Raw genomic sequence first — 19,662 nt, forward strand, 5'->3', positions numbered from 1 at the left:
GAAAATAGAAGGAATAAAATAAAATCCTTTTGTTTTTATCTTGTTTCATGTCTGAACAATGAATAAACTTTCTCGTTTGAAAGTTAAACAAGTACTTCAAATATTTGTATCATAATAAATAGGAGACGTCTTCTTCAAGAGCACCATAAACATAAGAGGGTCCTTTCTTATAAAAACCATCACGTTAAAGGGTTGGTTCCGAAAGAATCTATGCCTGGATTCAAAAATGCCTTCGGGGAAAAATACACCTGAAGCCACATAAGAAAAGGACGCAAAAAGTAAACTTGCGCAAATACTTATAAAAAGCCTCACGTTAAAAGGTTGGTTCCGGAAGAATCTATGCCCGGAATCAAAAATACCTTCGGGAAAAATACACCTAAAGCCATATATGAAAAAGACGCAAAAAGTAAACTTGCACAAATACTTATAGAAACCCTCACATAAAAGGGATAATGCTTGGAACCAGAGTGCTTCAAGGAAAACACATTCGAGATTATACATAGTAAAGCGCGAACAGGAAAACGTGCGCAAAAATCTTGAGCAAATGCAAAGATTAAAGACTTGCATGGATATTCAAATGAAAGTAAGACTCAAACGATACTTGAGCAAAAATATGTCTTTATTTACAAGAACGTGCCAAAACGATAAAAGTTCAAAATGGGAAGAAGAAAAGAAAAGCTAAAATGCAGCGCCTCCGGAACCAGGAGGAAGAGAAGTGTCCGCATTCCCGGGAGAAGTAGGTAGGTCCATCGATGGCTCGGTGTTTTCCCCTGTTTTGTCTTCAGCATCATCACCTTCTTATCCCTCTTCAATTAGCAAAAACTCTGAAGCCAAAACGATAAAAGTTCAAAATGGGAAGAAGAAAAGAAAAGCTAAATGCAGCGCCTCCAGAACAAGGAGGAAGAGAAGTGTCCGCATTCCCGGGAGAAGTAGGTAGGTCCACCGATGGCTCGGTGTTTTCCCCAGTTTGGTCTTCAGCATCATCACCTTCTGATCCCTCTTCAATTTTTGAAAACTCTGAACCGGAATCAGAAGAACCAGGAGCATCAGACTGCCTCGGGAGTCCATTTTTAGCAGCTAACTCAAGCTCCCGGGCCTTAGCAATTTCGGCATCTAGGTCGATGAAACCAGCTTTGGCCTCCTCCAAGGTCTTTCTACTCATGTTGTACATAGCGTAAGTTTTTTCAACAACGAGGGAAGCCGCTCGGTGCTTAAGTTCTTCTTTGAGTCGGGTAACCTCGGCAGAAAGGCTTTCCCGGGAGGACCTAGAGGATTTGAGGCGGACGTCAAGGTCGCGGACAGTTGAACTAAAGAGCTTATTGTGATCGATAGTTTTCTTGTACTTCTCTTCTAAATGGGAGTGTTTCGCCCCCACAACAGCAAGCTCTTCAATTTTGGAGTTCAAAGTTATTTCTAAGTTAGTTACTTTTTCGGTAGTAGCAGCCTCGCGCTCGGTTGCAGCAAGAACGGCGCCCTGGACTTCAGCCTATTTGGCCTTAGCTTCATCAAATCTAACCCTCAGCGGGCCAATTTCTTGGCTAGGGGTTACCACCTCTTGCTCGCTCTGCTGCAAACGAGCCTCCAAAACAATGGCCTCAGTAGCTTTGGTTTCCAATTCCAAGAGGCGGAGAATAGTTTGGTCTCATTCCACCAAAAGCTGATTCCGTTCAGAAGTAAGTTCTTTCTTTTCATGAATCAACCTTTGAAGGCCCTCAAAAGAAAGAAAGTTGGCCTACAAGACAAGAAGAAGTAAAACTTAGAATACATTCATACAAAAGTAGAAGAAGTAATGAAGGAAGAAAAGAACATACCGCTGCGGCGTTGTGCATGGCATTGTTCAATAAGCACTCTCCCGAGAGTGCCTGAATCATTTCCTAGTCCTTTTCTGAAGCCAAAGGCTTCAGATAATTAGTAAGGTCCACCAGCCTAGATAGCAAGTTGCATCCGGTAGAGACCGAAAGAGTAACGTTCCTCCTCTTTTGTGGATCTTCAGAAGGGGCAGCATCATTTTGCCCCAAATTCCCATGAACTGGGGACTGTGGAAGAGGAACACATTCTTCATGGTCAGAGGCGGCCGATGGAGGTGATGTATCAACTGTTGGTGGAAGAGTGGATGAAGATGGAAATGATGTAGCAGTTGTTGGTATAGGTGAAGGTGGAGATGAAGCTGATGGAGTTGAAGAGTGAGAAGCAGCTGTATCAAATGCAGTGCTAGTTGTTGGATGCTCATCAACCAGAGATGGAAAGGACCCGGTACTCAGCCCCGCAGCACTTGTTACAACAAATGGGGCCCAAAAATGGGAGTTGGCATATTCTACTAAATCAGATTCTCCCCAAAGTACCGAGACATCGTCTTCAGCTGGTGTAGCTACCTCAATAGGTCGAGCATCCTGTTGAGATGATGAGCATTGTCGCCTTCTATGTAGAGAAGCTCCCTCATCACCAACTTCTTCATCGTCATCAATCATCATGGTGTTTATGACCGGCCCGGAAGGAGGACCAGTCATCATCGCCACCGCAGATGGTTCGGGGGCATCAGTCTTTGCCCTCTTATTCTTTTCCCCGGCCGCGGAGGAACGTCTTCTCTTTGGTTGCTTATCCTCCAGCGGGGGACTCTGTAAAGAAGTGTTTGCGCCCAAACATGCCCGGAGATACCTGTTCGATTAAGTGCTTCGTAAAGCAGCCTCGTTGCATCAGCAGGATCAGCCAAAACGTCCTCCTCGGGGACAACAACAAAGCCCGCAGGTAGACCTAATTTCGTGAACAAGTCAGAAGGGTTCAACCAAGTCCTCCATATACAAAAACAAATCGAAGCAAGGTACCATAATTTTTGGCCTTCCACCCGTATTTAAGGGCTAGTTCTTTCCACAAACTAGTTTCGGGCGTCGTAACGTCAAAGATCTTCTGAACCCACCGGTCCAAACTTTCCACCACCAGTGGGATCCATCGAGTTGCTGAAACATGCGAAAGGTGAAGAGTTGATACGGCCACAAAAGAATATCTAGTAAAAAGAAATACAAAACAAAGAGCTTACGAGTGCGGTTCCAAGTAGCCGGAAAGGATGAAGTCATTGTCGGAATGATGTCATTGGTGGCGACTACAACGAATCATTCCATCCACCCACGGTCGTTGTCATCATCCATGCTATACAGCAACGCATGGTAGCCACGCTTGCAGAGGTTTATCATTCCCCCACGGAAGATTTTTGGAGAATAGAGATTCATCATACGAGCTAAGGTTTGCTCCTCTTCAGTTTCCTAGCACAAGCGTCGAAGACAGGCGACCGTCCTCCACACTGAAGGATTTACCTGTGCCAAACACACTTGGTAGCGAAGGAAAAACTCCATAATCATGGAATCAAGTTCCCCACTCAAAGAAAACGCACCCAAAGTAAAGGGATACGTATAAAAGTGTGTAGAACCTTCCTTGGGAAGGGTCATTCACTCCGATAGATCAGGAGCAATGATATTCAACTCATGGCGGCAGCAGTCTCCCTTCACAGCACGAATACTGGAAGGACGATTGGAAAAAGAGTACCTACTAACATCCCATGTACGAGGGTTAGCAGTAGGGAATTTCTCTTCAAGGTCCTTTGTGGTACTAAGATTTCTTGGGATGATGGAACCCACCGTTGGAGGAACAAAGTCCTCGGTTTTGTTCTTGTTCTTTGTAGAACCAGCACGCTTGGAGGAAGAAGCCATTGAAAAAAAGAAGAAGGAAAAGGTTTTGTGTTCGAAGAGAATTAGAGAAAGGATGAAAAACAAAGATGAAAATCAGAAGCTCGAGAAATTATGAAATGCAAAGGAAAAGAATGTTGCGTATAAATAAAATTTTGGCAGCTAAATTCATAGCCATGATTACCTCGATAATCGGTTGTGCTGAATCATGGAATTACGCGTGTTCGGGGCATTAAATGCGGAGAGACGTGTGTCAAATCAACTGTCAGGAACCTTCAGAGGGAGTTATAGTAATTCCCGCCAAAAAAGTATTTCTACCAACTTTCCGGTAACACAAAGTTATATGACACGTGATCGTCTAAAGGGAGGACACGTGGAACCCAAGACAGTGATGGTCGAAGACCGAACGCAGCCATTCCGCTTGTCACCGGAAAGGATAACGTTCATAAAGGTGTGTTAAATGCTCTGCGCCTGGTAGCATTTAATAGGGAATATTCTGCAGCATTAAGAGCGACGGTCTGTTACATAGAATTTGGCATTTGTATTTACCGTTACGTTTTCATCAATGACCCTCATAATTGACATTAAAGGAGGACACGATCCTAAGTCTTCCTTCACTAGACATAGCTATAAATAGTGACCTCAATTATCATTGTAAAGGACACGAATTTTCCGGCTAAACTTATATTACATTCTATACAAAGCTTAACACAATCTTACTTTCTTGCTTTTTAATCTCATCATTGTTGTGCCCGGGAATCTTGTTCCCAGAATTATTGTCTCTGCTGTTTCGTCTATATTTCAAGGCTAAGTATTATACATTTCTTCAATTATCGCATTATTTCATGATCAAATTAGTTCACTTGTCTATAAACCACGCATAAATTTAATTGTACCGTTTTACGGGTCAACACTTATCTAGTGTGATTATACTTGTCTGAGTAAATGTCAATCATACTCCTTCTGGTCCATATTATGTGTCTTCTAAGATTTTTATATACTTTTTAAGAAGAATAATTAATAGCGTTAATCATAAGCTTATCTAATTTATCTTGTTGCATGTCTTTAAACATTTCACTTTATTAACATAATGATAGATCAGAAAAAAAATAAATGACTTTTTACTTTTTAAACGTCAAACATATCGAAACTAACTTTGGTTTAACTAGCGTTTGGATATAGATTTGGTTGAAATTTGAACAAATGAGTTTTTGAAGATAAGATGAAAAATAATTTTTGAAAGTTGAAATTGTGTTTGGATATGTATTTTATTGGAAAAGAATTTAAAATTTGTGCGATAGAAAACATTAAAAATCGTTGTATAGCTATTTTCGGGATTTCAAGTTTTTGTTTTAAAAATCTGCCAAAAATGGTTAAAATTTACAAAATAAATACATACTGATTTGAAAACAAAATACGAAAAGGACCCCCAAATTTTATGTTCAGACAGGAGCTTAGAGGTTAGTACCAAAGTGTTTTGAAATATATTTCCTGGTTTAGATCAAATATAAAACCAGGGGAAAATTGTTTGAGGGGAATTAAACTGGAAATACCAAAATGATATGATATTGAAAGGCAAGTTGGTCCAAAAACGAATCTCCCAAAATTACGACATCCAGCAGAAGATCAAGAGTGGAGCCCTGAGATCTATTCAACTTGCAGAGTTTCATAAACTCAAATGAAAGATCGAAACGTGGAGGATTTATTGGGTTGTGGGAAGTGTACGTGTCGAACAACGAGTGGCTAAAGGCAGCAACAACTTGTTTGAACAAGACGTGGCCATTGGAAAAGTGAAAGGGCCTTTAACTTGTCAGATTAAATATAGGCCAACTTGTTCATCTACTGATATATACATAATTCTGTCTGTGCGCTACACTTCTTCTTTGGGGCCTAAAACGCAGACTTGTCACACCCTCTGTTCGATAAAATGACACCATTGTTTCTTTAAACTGACAAGTAAGGAGTACTTTTTTTTCTTTAGAATAAAGGGTCAAATTTCTGAAAATTGTTTTTCTATGCTGAGTATGCTCTTCGTTAAAACTTCAAAACTACCAACATAAATACTCTCGCAGTTGCTTTTTTATATCATAAAAAAATGTTGCTATTTTCTGACTAGCAAACAATGTTCTTTGACACTCACTATTTAATACGTCTAATTTAAGAGTCGGGTGTAATAATGTGTCACAAATAATGGTATCAGTGAATGGTACGTGGAATGACACACGTCACACACCAACAATGGTCTGGTTCCAAAGCCAGCAAAATCGGGTTACTGACTATTTCTCTCCAGTCTTATGTTATACTCCAGTTAGATAGATAGAGATCCAAACTAGACAACGAGACTAGATTTCTAGTAATAGTAGTTGTTCAGTGAAACCTCTCTACTTTCATCTTACTTCAAAAATTTCAGTTGTTTTCGAATGGCAGAGAGTACATTTTATCCTTAAATGATAGGAATAATATTTAAGATGTTTTATGCATCAAAAAGAAAAATAATTAAAATGCTTTTGCCTTTTTTGTTTCGTGTTGAATCTAACCACTGCAAAAGTACATTTTATTATAATCTTCGTTTGACGACTACACCCAAAAAATAAAAAAAATGAAAGTGCCTTCTGTTGGTCAAAATGTGTCGTTATCAAATTAGGCGTAACAGTAAGAACGTCAATCGCAACTCTAACATCGTTTTTCCGTGGGTGTTGATGGAAATCCAAAATGAGAATTAGAAGTTTTAAATAATCTATCAAGATAGGAAAAATATAGACAAAAAGAAAAGGTCACATCAAGATAACGAATACTCCATAGAATAATGATGCAAAAAATCCTATCTTTTAACTTTCCACTCTTAGCTTCAGCAAGGAAACAAGCTAATTTTTCAGCAAATCAATCTTAGCATAGCACAAGTCTTTTCCTATATCATTGGAAACAAGCATTAAGCGCTGCAAGTTACATTTTCTACCCTGTGAAACACGAGTCACCTACGCAAAAATCAATTAGTAACAAAAATTGCCCGACACTTTAACTTGAGAGAACCCAAGTTGTCAAGGGAAAGAAAAAAGATGGAAAAAACTAATGTCAATCTCAACTATGATTAAGCTGATAACACTACACAACTAAACTGTTCCGCTGCTCGCACACTGGCCAACAAAGAAACTAGGTCAAAAATTTGCCACCAAAATTTATCCAGCCACAAACTATGCTGGAGCAATACTCTGACCAGGGCCACCTCTCCTTCCTCCTCTCCCTCTAACTTGTTGATAGCCTTCACCACCTCGTCCACCTTGACCCCTACCACGCCCTGAAAAATCACGTCCTCCAAATTCATTTCTCCCATAGCTCCGACCTCCACCAAAGTTTCCACGGCCCCTGAAATTATCATTTCGGAATCCTCCTCTTCCAGGAGGGAACCGGCCTCTAGCGCTACCAACTGCAACATCAAATTGAAAACCAGGTTTATTATTTATATGAAAAAAGTCGTGAATCCAATCAATGATTAAAGTTTGATGGTATGAATAAATTGCAGAATTTGATGTCTATTTTCTTATCCGAACTTAGCATCTGAAAACTTTTAAGGAAATATAGACTCTTAACTTACCTCTAGTTGTAGTTCTCTTCATCTCAACAACAGCCTGACGACCTCCAATGGTAACGGGTGAAGCCTGAATAAAAGAATTGTCACGGAAAAACAACCCAAGAATTTAGCAGTAGTTTTAAATCATCAGCATGTTTAAAGCATTAAATAACAGAAAATAATCATCTAATAACCTGAGCAGCAAGATAACTAAGGACAAAAGATAGAGAAGATTATTTTCTCCCATATTATACAGCTAATCTGCATATTCCTGATTACTACTTCAGGCAAAACTTTGTTTAACATTAAATGAAGTCCATGGCTGCAGAATCAGGATTTAATATAGAACTATACCGGAATATCAGACATAGACACATAGTAGAGCACTAACTGAACTAATTGTGGCTCTTCCGCGGTGGTGATAGCAGAACTGCACACTGAATCAAGGTCTACACATGCTTTAGCCTTGAATAAACATTGTATCCTTAGATTGTAGTGACTACATTGATATGGTGTAACATGCACATTTTGCTCCATCTATAAATGTAGATTTCCAATCACCTCCTCGAGGCTGCAGTCTGGTTTGAAACAGTTCTCTTAATTTAATATGTGCACTCTATGTAGCAGAAAATTAGGGAATCCAGAACAAACCATCCAAATGATGTGTTTTTGTAACAGTACGTACCACGACTCTCAACCACTCATCAAAACACAATCTCATTTTTCCTACACAAGAAACCTACTTGTAATAAGTTGCACATAAATTTCAAAACCTTCTGGATAATATACCAAAAATGAGAAGGAAATGAAAAGTTGAAACTCTTCATCACGTTCCCCACTCCAACAGGTGAACAGCTCCTCCCAGAGCTCAACTTTCACAAAAGTGAAGTACACTAAACATAAATCCTCTGCATATATGTGATAAGAAAAACTCCCCTATGGATTTTCATAGATACCATAGGGGGAATCATGATCTTCGTCCAGGCAGCACTTGCTTCTCAATACTAGATGCCACCTTGATCGTCTACTCTTTAGTAGGTTATTTTGCTGAGCCAATGATTTTTTTCCTTGTTCCAGAATACAGTTAACCAACATGTTAACTGCCACTTATACAAACTATAAACTACTAGGGTTGATCATTTTACAATTAGAGGCAATTCAATTAATTTCATTTTGAAGTTTTGGTTCATTAGAACTTTTCATTCTAGTTCCGAGTTACAGTTTCTAAAATAAGCATGGTCAGTAGCCGACTTCTTCTAGTTCAACCCAAAAAATTTGATTTTCTAACACATTTAAAATTTTCAAACTGTGTTGTATTCATTAATATGTACAAATATATACGTGTGCGTACACGTACATATATCAGTTGCTGTAAATACTCATGCTTTGGATGTAGAAGCTTCTGAGGGCAGGAGAAATTTTTGGGATTATATGAAGAGTCTCGGGAGCTGGGCTTTAGTCAAAGTAGTAAAAAAGGACAAGTGGGCAAGTAGCGAGCAGGAGTAGTTAATGTTTGTCATGTTTGTTAATTAAAAGCTTAATTCTAAGCCTGCAATATATCAGAGATGTTAACCTAATTAATCAGAAAAAGCAATATAGCACTAATGACTGGAAGATGTGGTCTTGATTTTGCTCTCTAGCAGACTAGCATAAACCTTCTCAGACAGCTTGAGGATGATAGGTCCCTTTAAATAAACAGTTGTTATTTCGACAAATAACCTTATATGCTGAACAGCACACATCAAAACCTGGCCTGTCATTAACCATTATATGCCAAATAGAACTAACATAAAAAATAGAACCATTAACCATTATATGCCAAATAGAACTAACGTCATACTCTGTGGTGATCAAGGGTCCATCATGCATATCATACTAACAAGTCTAGGAAGATGATACATTTTAAATTCTAGTGAAGATAGACTATGCAATGATATTTCAGAGGGCACAAACCTGTATGGCACTGTGCATGGAGCTCACATCTTCAAATTCAACAAAGCCAAAGCAGAATCCTTGTTGCTGCAGAAAAGGGAATCAGTGGAAATATATTAAATATCTGTAGGAGTAAGTGAACCAAGATGAATACAATGTGTACTGAACCAACCCTATTACTTCGAACTTGCACTCCTCCTTGCTTGATAGGTCCAAATTTCTTAAATTCACCATCAAGTTGGGCTACAGTAACATCTAGAGGCAAATTGCGAACATAAATGGAGTGCCCCTCAGCTGCAAGAATTGAAGTTAAGTAAATTAGATGACCATATACTCTTGAGACTGTAAACAATGAGGAAACAGAAGTAGAATCAACAGTCAAGCATGACTACTGCAAATCAAACAACCCAACATCTGGATCAAACTCAACGCGTCTACTTATCATGTTCCTTCATTTGCTCAAAATAAAAAATGAGCATCCCTGTTCCATTTTTTGTTACATCTAGATGTGCCCATCAAAAGATTTTTCCTAATGGAAGGAATAAATATATTTCAGGCAAGTTTCAAGATGTTATACCTTCATCTTCAGTATCGTTAGTTTCAGGTACGTTAGCTCCATTGTGGGCAGTAGGATTTGATGCTTCAGGAGCTGGAGTTTGTGCTACTGCAGCAACAGGCTGCTTTACAGCCTTTGCAGGAGCCATTCTGGAAGTATTAGTAGGTACATAGATTTTGGTTGGTCCTTTCTTTGTTTGTGAACTGACAATTGATGCATATGACTTCTTTGGAGCATCCTCTTGGGCAACAGAATTCTCTGATTCCGTATTTGCATGGTTCTGGTTCTCATTGAAATGGGACTCAGCTTCCACCACAATCTCTCTTTCATCACCAACTTGCCTCCCATCTTCCAAAGAGTCATGGACTTCTTCCTCAACATTCTTAACTTCTTCAGCATAAGAGCCAGCTTGGTCGAGATTTGGAGGATCCACCACTTGAGCTGGTTCTAGAATCAAAATAAAAATGGTAAGAGATTTCAAGAGAATAACAAGAACAAGTACACTTATCAAATTTTGAAAGAAATCCAACCTGGATCAGGGGTCAGAACCTCTGAAGGTACATCCTCAGTTCCAATAATAATTTCTGAGACGGTATCAGTCTCATTTTCTTGTACATACCTAAAAACATCATTCAAAACAAAATACCCCTTGTCCTGCGGAGCAAGGAAAAATGTCTGGGTGAATTTCCTTCTCAAGTTATCCTTTCCAGTTAAGCATCCAGTTACCAAAACAATCACACCATCCTTATGGGACTCCTGTGCATCTGCAGTCTTTATCTCTGCCTTGTAGTTCTTGTAGTCCAATGAACATATCATATCATTGATATTCTGCTCCAACAAAAGCGATAAAGTTTTAAATATTGCAGATAGTATTCAATTTACCATCTTACTATGCAATTCTTGCTAATGCTTTTCCAATTAATACCTCTAAACAGGATTTTAAAAATACACAAATAAACAAGGTGCAACAAAAAACAATACAAGAAATATACTTCTGCCACGCTACTTCTCATGTTAGCAATTTAGCAGCCCTTTAAGTGAAACCCTAAAAATGGAAGACAAACTTCTATCAGAACTTAAAGGTTGACAATTCCAACAGAATGGGCTGATGTAAGGCAATATATTTGAGGAAGGCTATTTCTAAAACAAGGAATTCTCCCAAATAAATTCATTGCCAGCTCTTAATACCAAGGACCTACTCATCAAAATAAGATACCAAGGACCTTGGTATTACAATATATTGTAGAGCAGACAGGTTTTACGACATTTCTTAAGCTCTGACAGGACTCTTAAATTTGGGATTGGAACAGCTCCTCTCAGTCATATTCGGTGGTATTGTAGCATGGACAGCCATGGAACAAAGTCACAGCTTCAGAAGTATCTGTAATGACAATAACGAGTATTACAGCCTAAAGATCCCATTCAAACTCTTTCATGCTTCTAAAATGATGATACTTCACCTTCCAATCTAAGAAAATAAACATGCTGACTAGTTTTTCCGTATGCCTGGTCTTATACAATCAGTAATGCACATCTATTAGCATTCTATTTTTTTATACAACTAATGAAACCTTAAGTTAAAACCTTTAATATCAACTGTTTTACATTGCTTGGTTCAATTTCCAGAAAAGCAAAAAACATAGCTCATGATTATTATCAAAAAGTTCTCGAAACCAGACTGAAACCAACTAAATGGAATGTTTGGTTTCACAACCACACAATTAGAAAATAGACCAAAAAGTGGTTTTAGATCTGGTTTTTAATTCCTAAAACATTTAGAAGTTAGGCTCCCTTTTGACATTTAGGTCCCCAAATTTCTTTTGCTTACCGACTGCTCGGAAACCACACAAATAGAAAATAGACCAAAAAGTGGTTTTAGATTTGGTTTTTAATTCCTAAAATATTTAGAAGTTAGGCTCCCTTTTGACATTTAGGTCGCCAAATTTCTTTTGCTTACCGACTGCTCGGACTTTATGGCTGGAAATTGGTCTCCCTTTTTCCTTTTTCCAACAACTTGGACATATAGCAGAAAATAACTTATTGTTGTTTTGGTTTTTCTGAGTTCTGGAAATAAGTCAGTAGCAAATAAAGCTGTTTACTCATTTTTTCTCATATTGTTAGCAAGCACATCTCTACAGCATAAAAGTGAGCATTTGGAACAAGTATATCCACAATTGTCAGGTTCCCATTTCAAAATATCAAAAATGAAATAAAACACACTTTACGAAAATAATTGGTATTATCTCCTTTTCTTTTGATAGATAAATAATTGGTACTATCTATTTTCACAACAACAACAACAACAACAACAACCTAATATAATCCCACAAGTGGGGTCTGGGGAGGGTAGAGTGTACGCAGACCTTACCCCTACCCCAGAGGGGTAGAGGCTGTTTCCGAAAGACCCTCGGCTCGAGAAGAAGAAAAATAAACAATAGACAATAGGTCAGTGACAACAATAGAAGATAAAAAATATTAACAGCATCGTAAGAAATAGAAAAATAGATGTAAAAGCAATAACTATAAACAACAATACTACCATAGAAAATAGTGAGGAAACTACATAAACCACTAACAACCCACAGCGAAACAACAACAGGCCAGTCCCGCCCCCGGAACAACCCTAATGCTCGACCTCCACCCCTTCCTATCCAGATCCATGTATTTTCACATCCGGAAGAAAGATATCTTTCAATAGCGAATAAACAATCACTCTGAATTTAGCAAAGTAAAATAATTCTGTGGTGGTATGACCAAGAGCAAATAGTCACCTCAGGTAAAGGGAAAGAAACATCCAGAAATCCGGAATGCTCTACCATTTTGATAAACAACATCGAGAAAGATCAAACAGAACTCGGTTATTTCAATTCATTAAAAAGAAAAGAACCTCCTTGACCACACTGGAGCATGCAATTAAGCATCAAGATCTGAAAGATCTAAGTATCAATTATTAGCAACCATAGCTGAGCTTCAGGGGCCAAAATAGTCCAAGATTTCAAATATCTGTGTTGCTGCTATTAGTGGAAGAGATCTAGGTAAGGGGCAGAAACATACAGAAGGCGCGCTTGGTCATGAGCAAGTATAAGGGAAAATTATTTGAGAAACAAAATAAATGAATACCAAACAAACTGTACTTACTATGCACTGAACATTGTGAGTTCTTAAATCATATTTCCCAAAAGAAGTATGATTTTTACTTGTCCAACATAGTGAAGTATGAGTTCTTAAAGCTCATTTGAAGGGTGCAAAATATAATACCAGATCACAAATTGTGCTCCCAAGTAAAAAACGAAATTATAATTCACGATTAGTTGGGTAACAATTTAAACTACTCTCTTTTCTTCTCTGATCGTATATGTTTGCTTGTTGGTTGGCAAAAGCATATTATGGTTCTCCAAGAATAGATCTCCAACATCAACCACCAACTCTAGACAATCATGACTTGTAAGCATCTTCAAAATTGGTTTTATTTGTTCAGGCTGCTGAATATATAAGAAGATAGCTCGAGACACAAAATAAGCATGACTTAGGAGATGAGAAACATGTTCGTTAATAGCTGCTAGAATGTTTGGCTATCATACAGATGCATAAGGATTAGTTGATATTTGTGCTTGCACAACACCTTTCCAGCATATCACGTATCATAGCAGTAAATTCTACTTATACTCACTTTCATTGTTGTCACGGATGTCATCACGCCATTAGAATCTGGGCGACTTAAGACACTCGAATCCTGGTAGAATCGGTATACTAACTCTGGGGAGTGATGCTGTATTTGGTAATACTGCTCAACAAAAGCATTTCCAACAACTTGAGCAGAAGGTGGAGCTGCAGTTTGTGTGGCCATTCTGTAGAAATTCAACAAGATGATAGTCACTAAAAATCACCCTTGTTTTCATTATTTTTGCACCAAAAAGACATCAGCTTCAAACATCAGTATAGTTAACACAGAAAATACCAGAATACATATTACTTCACGGAGATAAGAAAAAAGATAAACAAACAAGACCACTGGGTCAGAATCTGAACATATGAGCAACATTGCTATGGGCTGGGAAGTCAACATGAAAACATTTCCGGAATAACTTTCCCAGTTGTATGAGAATAGATGATTAGGACACCCGGACAGAGTAACAGCATATACAAGACTAATCTGTCTATGACCTACATATTGAAGGTTCTCATTAAGTAGTTTCTAGAAGTCGTAAAATCCATATACTTGCAAAAGGAAAAGGTTGTCCTAATATAGGCCTTATTAAGCCCCACTAATCCAAATATAAATATATATATTAAGGCCTAAAAAACAAGTATTGACAGGAGCAGATAGCGGAATAAAGAACAACAATATCAGGTAAAAGCGCCATTGGCTTACAAGCCAAAAAAATAACATAAAAGTAGTTCTGGCAAATGAACCAGACTAGTGGAGTGATAAGTACTAATCACCCCAAAGTAGGACTTCCTGATGCGAATCAGGATTAGTCGGTCCCCAAAGCAGGTAATGGACACCTGGTGTGAAACCAAAAGGCAGCTGCAGGAAGAACCCTACAAAATTCACACCTTTTTTTGGATTTTGGGGGGAGGGGGGTGTTCATTTCACTAATGCAACTCTTAATGACTAGCAGCAGTAAAATCCGCGAACATGTAATCATTGCAGGTGAGATACATAAAGCGCAACCCACAGATCTGTCCTCAGTTGTCATCATACAAGGCCCTTCACTCGAACCAGAACCAAACAATTCAAAAAAATATATATATAAATCATTTAATCAATCGACATTTCCGAAAAACAGAAACTTAGAAACAATGATCATAATTACGAATGGCTGCTGATCACGAGGAACAAGGCGGTCCCAAATGATTGTTAAAAACAACAATAAATTAAAAAACAAAACCAAATAGTTTCTACTAGGAAAGATTGAAGTTAATGTGATTCGATTAGAGAAGAACAGTAAAGTAACTCAAACAGTTGCATTAATTAAACAGATCATTAAGTGTTGCAGAACCAAAAATGAAGAATTACATGAGAAAAGAAATTACCCGAAATGGAGGTTGTAGAAGATGGCGGCGCAGAGAGTGAAAGAGGGATTGACGATGTGCGGGACAGCAGAGTGAGAGAGTGAAGGATTTGTTTGGTTTCGGAGAGAAGAATAGTGTTATAGCGCACGAAAGAAGGAATGAATATTGTGCGAAGGCTGCCTGTGACGGGCCGGGGTAAGCGCAGCGGCTCGGGAACGGCTAAAGGACTTGATTCCAGTGGATTTGCAACTCACTCCCTTATATTTGGTAGTTGATACAACTTAACCCCTCTTCATTGGGATTTTTTTCCCTCTTATATAATATTTAAAACTTATTTACCAAATTTGTCCTAATTTTGTATATTAATCACCCTAAACAAAGATTACTTACAAATTATATACAATCCATTATTAATACCTTAAATTATGGGATTTAGTTACATCATTTTTCTATTTACTGTCCACATCTCTTTTAATAAGCATTTTCCTTTCCAAATTCAATCAAACAGAGGACCGCGAGAACCATATGAGATAAAATCTACTTATAGATTTTGACCAGCAGTTTGTTCCCCTTTCAAGAAATGTAGAAAAATTTGAAAAAAGAAATAAATATTAAAACATGTAAAGACATTGGTGAGAATATTTACCATATCTCCAAACATTTCAAGAAATTATCTGTACAAGTGATAAGCGAAATTTGGTATTTAACTCTTTGAATGTGATTGGCTTCTTCATTGAATGGCTCTGTTGAAGCATTGTACTACTGTTCAAAGTTGGATGAAATGAGTTGGATGAAAATCCTCCTCGACGATGAGCAGTAAAGAGTTTTTAGTATTCAGGTGTTTGACTCTCCAGTCTCCACCATTGACAGCCATTAAAAAGTTTTGAACCTTTGAATTCAAATTTGGGTTTTCAAAAACCATTATTTGTTTGGATTGAGTATTGTTATAGATAATTGAAAATATCGTTTGGAGTTTATATATCGATTTTGAGGGTGTTTGGTGAAGATTATACTTGATTTTGGCTAAATTTCTGATTGAAACTCGAAGAAGAAGAAGAAGAAGAAGAACACATGACATACCATATACTTACGAATTTGTAGTAAAGTTGTAGTATAATTGTATGTAAATTGTATTATGTTGTAGTTATATATGTTAGTTATATATATATTTTTTATTTGAATGTTGTATGAAAGTTGAAAAATAGTTGTATAATGTATGAATCGTTGTATAAAATTTGTATTTAAGTTATCAATACTATCTTTTTGCATAAAGCTGTCGATATGTATCGAAATTTGTCCAAAGATTTTACGAGGTTAATAACTATCGTGTGGGGCTAGTAAAGTATTATGCTTCTCTTGATTGGTTAACTTACTCAAAATACCAATCTATCACAAATTAACGAAACCTACTTAAATCAGCACTAAAATGGAAACATCATTCTTACAATTAATATTATATAATTTGATGGTACAACAACATACAAATTTAAAAATATTTTTCGTACAAATTAAATACAAATTGATATATCTACAACAACATACATACTAAAAATAAATTTCATACAACTAACTATATAGTATACACTTATTTACAACTTATCTACAACTTTCATACATTATTTTTACCCAGTTAAAATACATCTACAACAACATACAACTTCAATATAATTTTCATACAAATTTTATACAACATGTCTTTTTGTATATTTTGTATCTGATTTGTATATATTTTGTATGTGGTGTGTGTTTCTTCCTCTCTAAAATTTCAATCAAAACTTTCTCTTTTAATACAATTTTGATACATATCAATAATTTTATGTAAAAAGATTGTATTGATAACTTAAATACAAATTTTATATAACGATTCATACATTATACAACTATTTTTCAACTTTCATATAACATTCAAATAAAAAAATATATTTAACTACAACAGAATATAATTTATATACAATTATACTACAACTTTACTACAATTTCATATGTATATTGTATGTCATGTCTTCTTCTTCTTATTGAGTTTCAATATGAAATTCAGCCAAAATCAAATCTAATCTTTACCAAACACCCTCAAAATTAAGATATAAACTCCAAATAATATTCCCAATTGTCTGCAACAACACCCAATCCAACAAATAATGATTTTTGAAAACCCAAATTCGAATTCAAAGCTTCAAAGCTTTTTAATGGCTGTCAATGGGAGAGTCAAATACCTTTAAAATTTATTGATTGACAATTTTAATATGAACACTGATTGTGCAACATGAAAGGAAATTGGTAAGTTAAAACTCTATAGTAAAACGATTGAAATCCATTGATGAATTCCAATAAAAATATATACAACATGAAATGATAAAAAATATAGGACATCAGAGGAAGAAAAAAGAACAGAGAATGAGAGGTCGAGAGACACAGAGTGACGGAGAGAGACAGAGAGAGCGCAAGAGGGAGAAAGAATAAAGATGGAAAATAATTGATTCCTTATTCAATTCATAATATAAAGGGATACTCATTTAATTCCTAAAGTGCATATAATTGGTAAATTATATGCCTATGTAATTAAATTGAAACTTGAGTAGGGAGGGTAATAAAGTTTCAAATATTATATAATAAGGTAAAATCCCTCTTTATTTGCCTCGATATATCTAGTTAAGGAAAGCAATTGGAAAATAGCCACTTTTCGGACCACTATTAACAGTTAACTATTGTTTTAAAATTATTCAACATTTAGCCGCTTGTAAATAAAATTTCAACACAAATATTCTTAGCTAAAACACACACACACACAAAAAAAATCAACACATATTGTGCTAGAGTTCGAAATATTTACACTTATGTGCTAGAAATTTAAAATGTGCATTTCAACTTTAGGAAAAATCTCTTTCTCAGACTCTAAAGTGGCGTGATGGAGTTTTTCTAGAGTTCCACTAGCACAATTTGGAATTTTACTTGCACTATTTCAAAAAGAGTTTCACTTGTACCGTTTCGTACTAAAGAAATTTTTTCTAAAGTTTCACTTTCACCATTTCAAACTTTAAGGAAAAAAAAACTCATGGGTAATATATCAACAACACCATAGTTCCATATATAAAAAAAAATTATGATAGGTAAATTCATGAGTGGTACCTAGAAAAACTAATGAGTAATTCCATGGGTGATACCTCATGAAATAATTGATGCATAATCTAATGAGTAGTATCCATATAAAAGTGAAATGACAAAGATTCAAATTTAATGAATTTTTACTGAAATTTGAACCATGAATTTTTTTTTGATGTCCAAACTGTATATTTAAAATTCTAGAAAATTTTCAAATTCCAGCATTTGTGTTGTATTTTCACTTGCAAAAGTTTCAAACTCTAACACCATTACTGGAGTTTTTCTTGTTTCAGCTAGATTTTTTTTTTCAAATTTTATTTTTGCCTTAAAAAGTGGAATTTTTTGATTATATTTTAGAATGATGTCTAAATATTAACAAGCGGTCCAAAAATAGATTTGTAAAAGTAAGATCTTTCAATTCACTGTTTAAGTTTGGCCTTATTAAGAATATATTTGCAGCCAACATTAGATAACGAAATCATGAAGAAGCATTCATATTTTTAATTGATGGATTTTACAAAAATTCCTAAGATTTCTGGTTGAATCCAAAGGAATAGCTACATTTAAGCATAAATCATGACAAATTTTAAATTGATTGGCAAAATATGCTTTGATGTAAATCCTAATGGATCATTAGTATTTATGGCCAAATTCTATAAATCGTCAGAATTTTGACCGCAAATCGCGACAAATCGCCAAAATTTGGCAATAAAATCATGATGAATCTCCATAATGACTCTAAACTATGAAATACTAATGCCTAATCATTTATTTAACTACTTATAAATGTCTGTTGTTGAATTAAGAAGGCACTTTTTTAAATAACAAATACAAATAGATAAGCTATGTTATGTAAGGTACTTGTAGTTTGGTTTTCAGAAGGAAAGAAAATTATACCAACTATTTTTATTTTCTCGATTCAAGTTTTTTACTTTTTACCGACACATGAAATATAAATTTAATTCAATCTATTAGTTACTGGGTAAGTTTTTTTTATAAGATAAGATATGTTCAGCAAAAATGATGAATTTGTAATTTATTAAAATATCTGTGATACATGATAATTAACATTGTCCATTAATCTACCAAAAAACTTATATTCATATACACTTGTTTAACCAGATTTAATAATTAAAAGCACAAACATATTACTCTTACAAGTTATCATACAAAACAAAATATGAAATCTAAATAATTACATGCTCCATTTATTTTAAAGGGTTGATGAAACAATATATCAAAATTGAAAAATATATACAGGCTTATAAATCTTGCTTTGTGAAAATGAAGGAAGACGGGAATGACCATATTCACCAGAAATAAGTATTTATTTATTTAAATAAATAAAAGTATATCATTATTAATTACTATATTAGATATTAGATTAGATATTACATTTCGCAAGGGTCACGAATGTGTCTAACTTAATTTTTAAATTCAGAATTATCTATAAAATAAATACGTTTTATTTCATTTTGGTTCGATTTCTTCTTCTTATTTTTTTAGTCAATTTTTGACTGGGTTTATGGTTTTGTTTTGTTTTTGAGTTACACAAATAGCAAATCTAATTCACAGTTTATTTTTCTTTTACCGATATATAAAAATTGTACTCTTATTATATATGATTAAACACATAGGAGTATTATATATAAATTATACATATATAATAAATTTTTGCCTATTTATAATTTAAGTAGTTAGGTTATTTAGGTTAATTAATCTCTTCTTTGATAAAACCGACTTGAACTAATCCTGAATACCCGGTACCGCCAAAATTAACCGAAAACATTCATTCGAAAAATAAGGAATTACGA

The 19,662-nt window shown here is 35.6% G+C and overlaps 2 protein-coding genes across 2 annotated transcripts; both read right to left on the reverse strand.

Moving 5' to 3' along the window:
* Positions 1 to 808: 808 nt before the first annotated feature.
* LOC138905583 (uncharacterized) lies at positions 809 to 1,871 on the reverse strand. The gene is made up of 3 exons (XM_070194103.1): positions 1,812 to 1,871; positions 1,652 to 1,732; positions 809 to 1,474 (listed from the first exon to the last, which is right to left on the reverse strand). The coding sequence occupies exons 1-3, from the start codon at positions 1,869 to 1,871 to the stop codon at positions 809 to 811; spliced, it is 807 nt and encodes a 268-aa protein (XP_070050204.1).
* Positions 1,872 to 6,563: 4,692 nt separating this feature from the next.
* On the reverse strand, positions 6,564 to 14,941 carry LOC104112393 (nuclear transport factor 2). Its single transcript, XM_009622286.4, has 8 exons — positions 14,771 to 14,941; positions 13,404 to 13,581; positions 10,264 to 10,561; positions 9,755 to 10,180; positions 9,350 to 9,471; positions 9,199 to 9,264; positions 7,270 to 7,333; positions 6,564 to 7,101 (listed from the first exon to the last, which is right to left on the reverse strand). The coding sequence occupies exons 2-8, from the start codon at positions 13,578 to 13,580 to the stop codon at positions 6,869 to 6,871; spliced, it is 1,386 nt and encodes a 461-aa protein (XP_009620581.1). The 5' UTR covers position 13,581; positions 14,771 to 14,941; the 3' UTR covers positions 6,564 to 6,868.
* Between the last annotated feature and the right edge of the window lie 4,721 nt (positions 14,942 to 19,662).

This window comes from Nicotiana tomentosiformis, chromosome 2, assembly GCF_000390325.3.
Source record: "Nicotiana tomentosiformis chromosome 2, ASM39032v3, whole genome shotgun sequence".
NCBI lineage: Eukaryota > Viridiplantae > Streptophyta > Magnoliopsida > Solanales > Solanaceae > Nicotiana > Nicotiana tomentosiformis.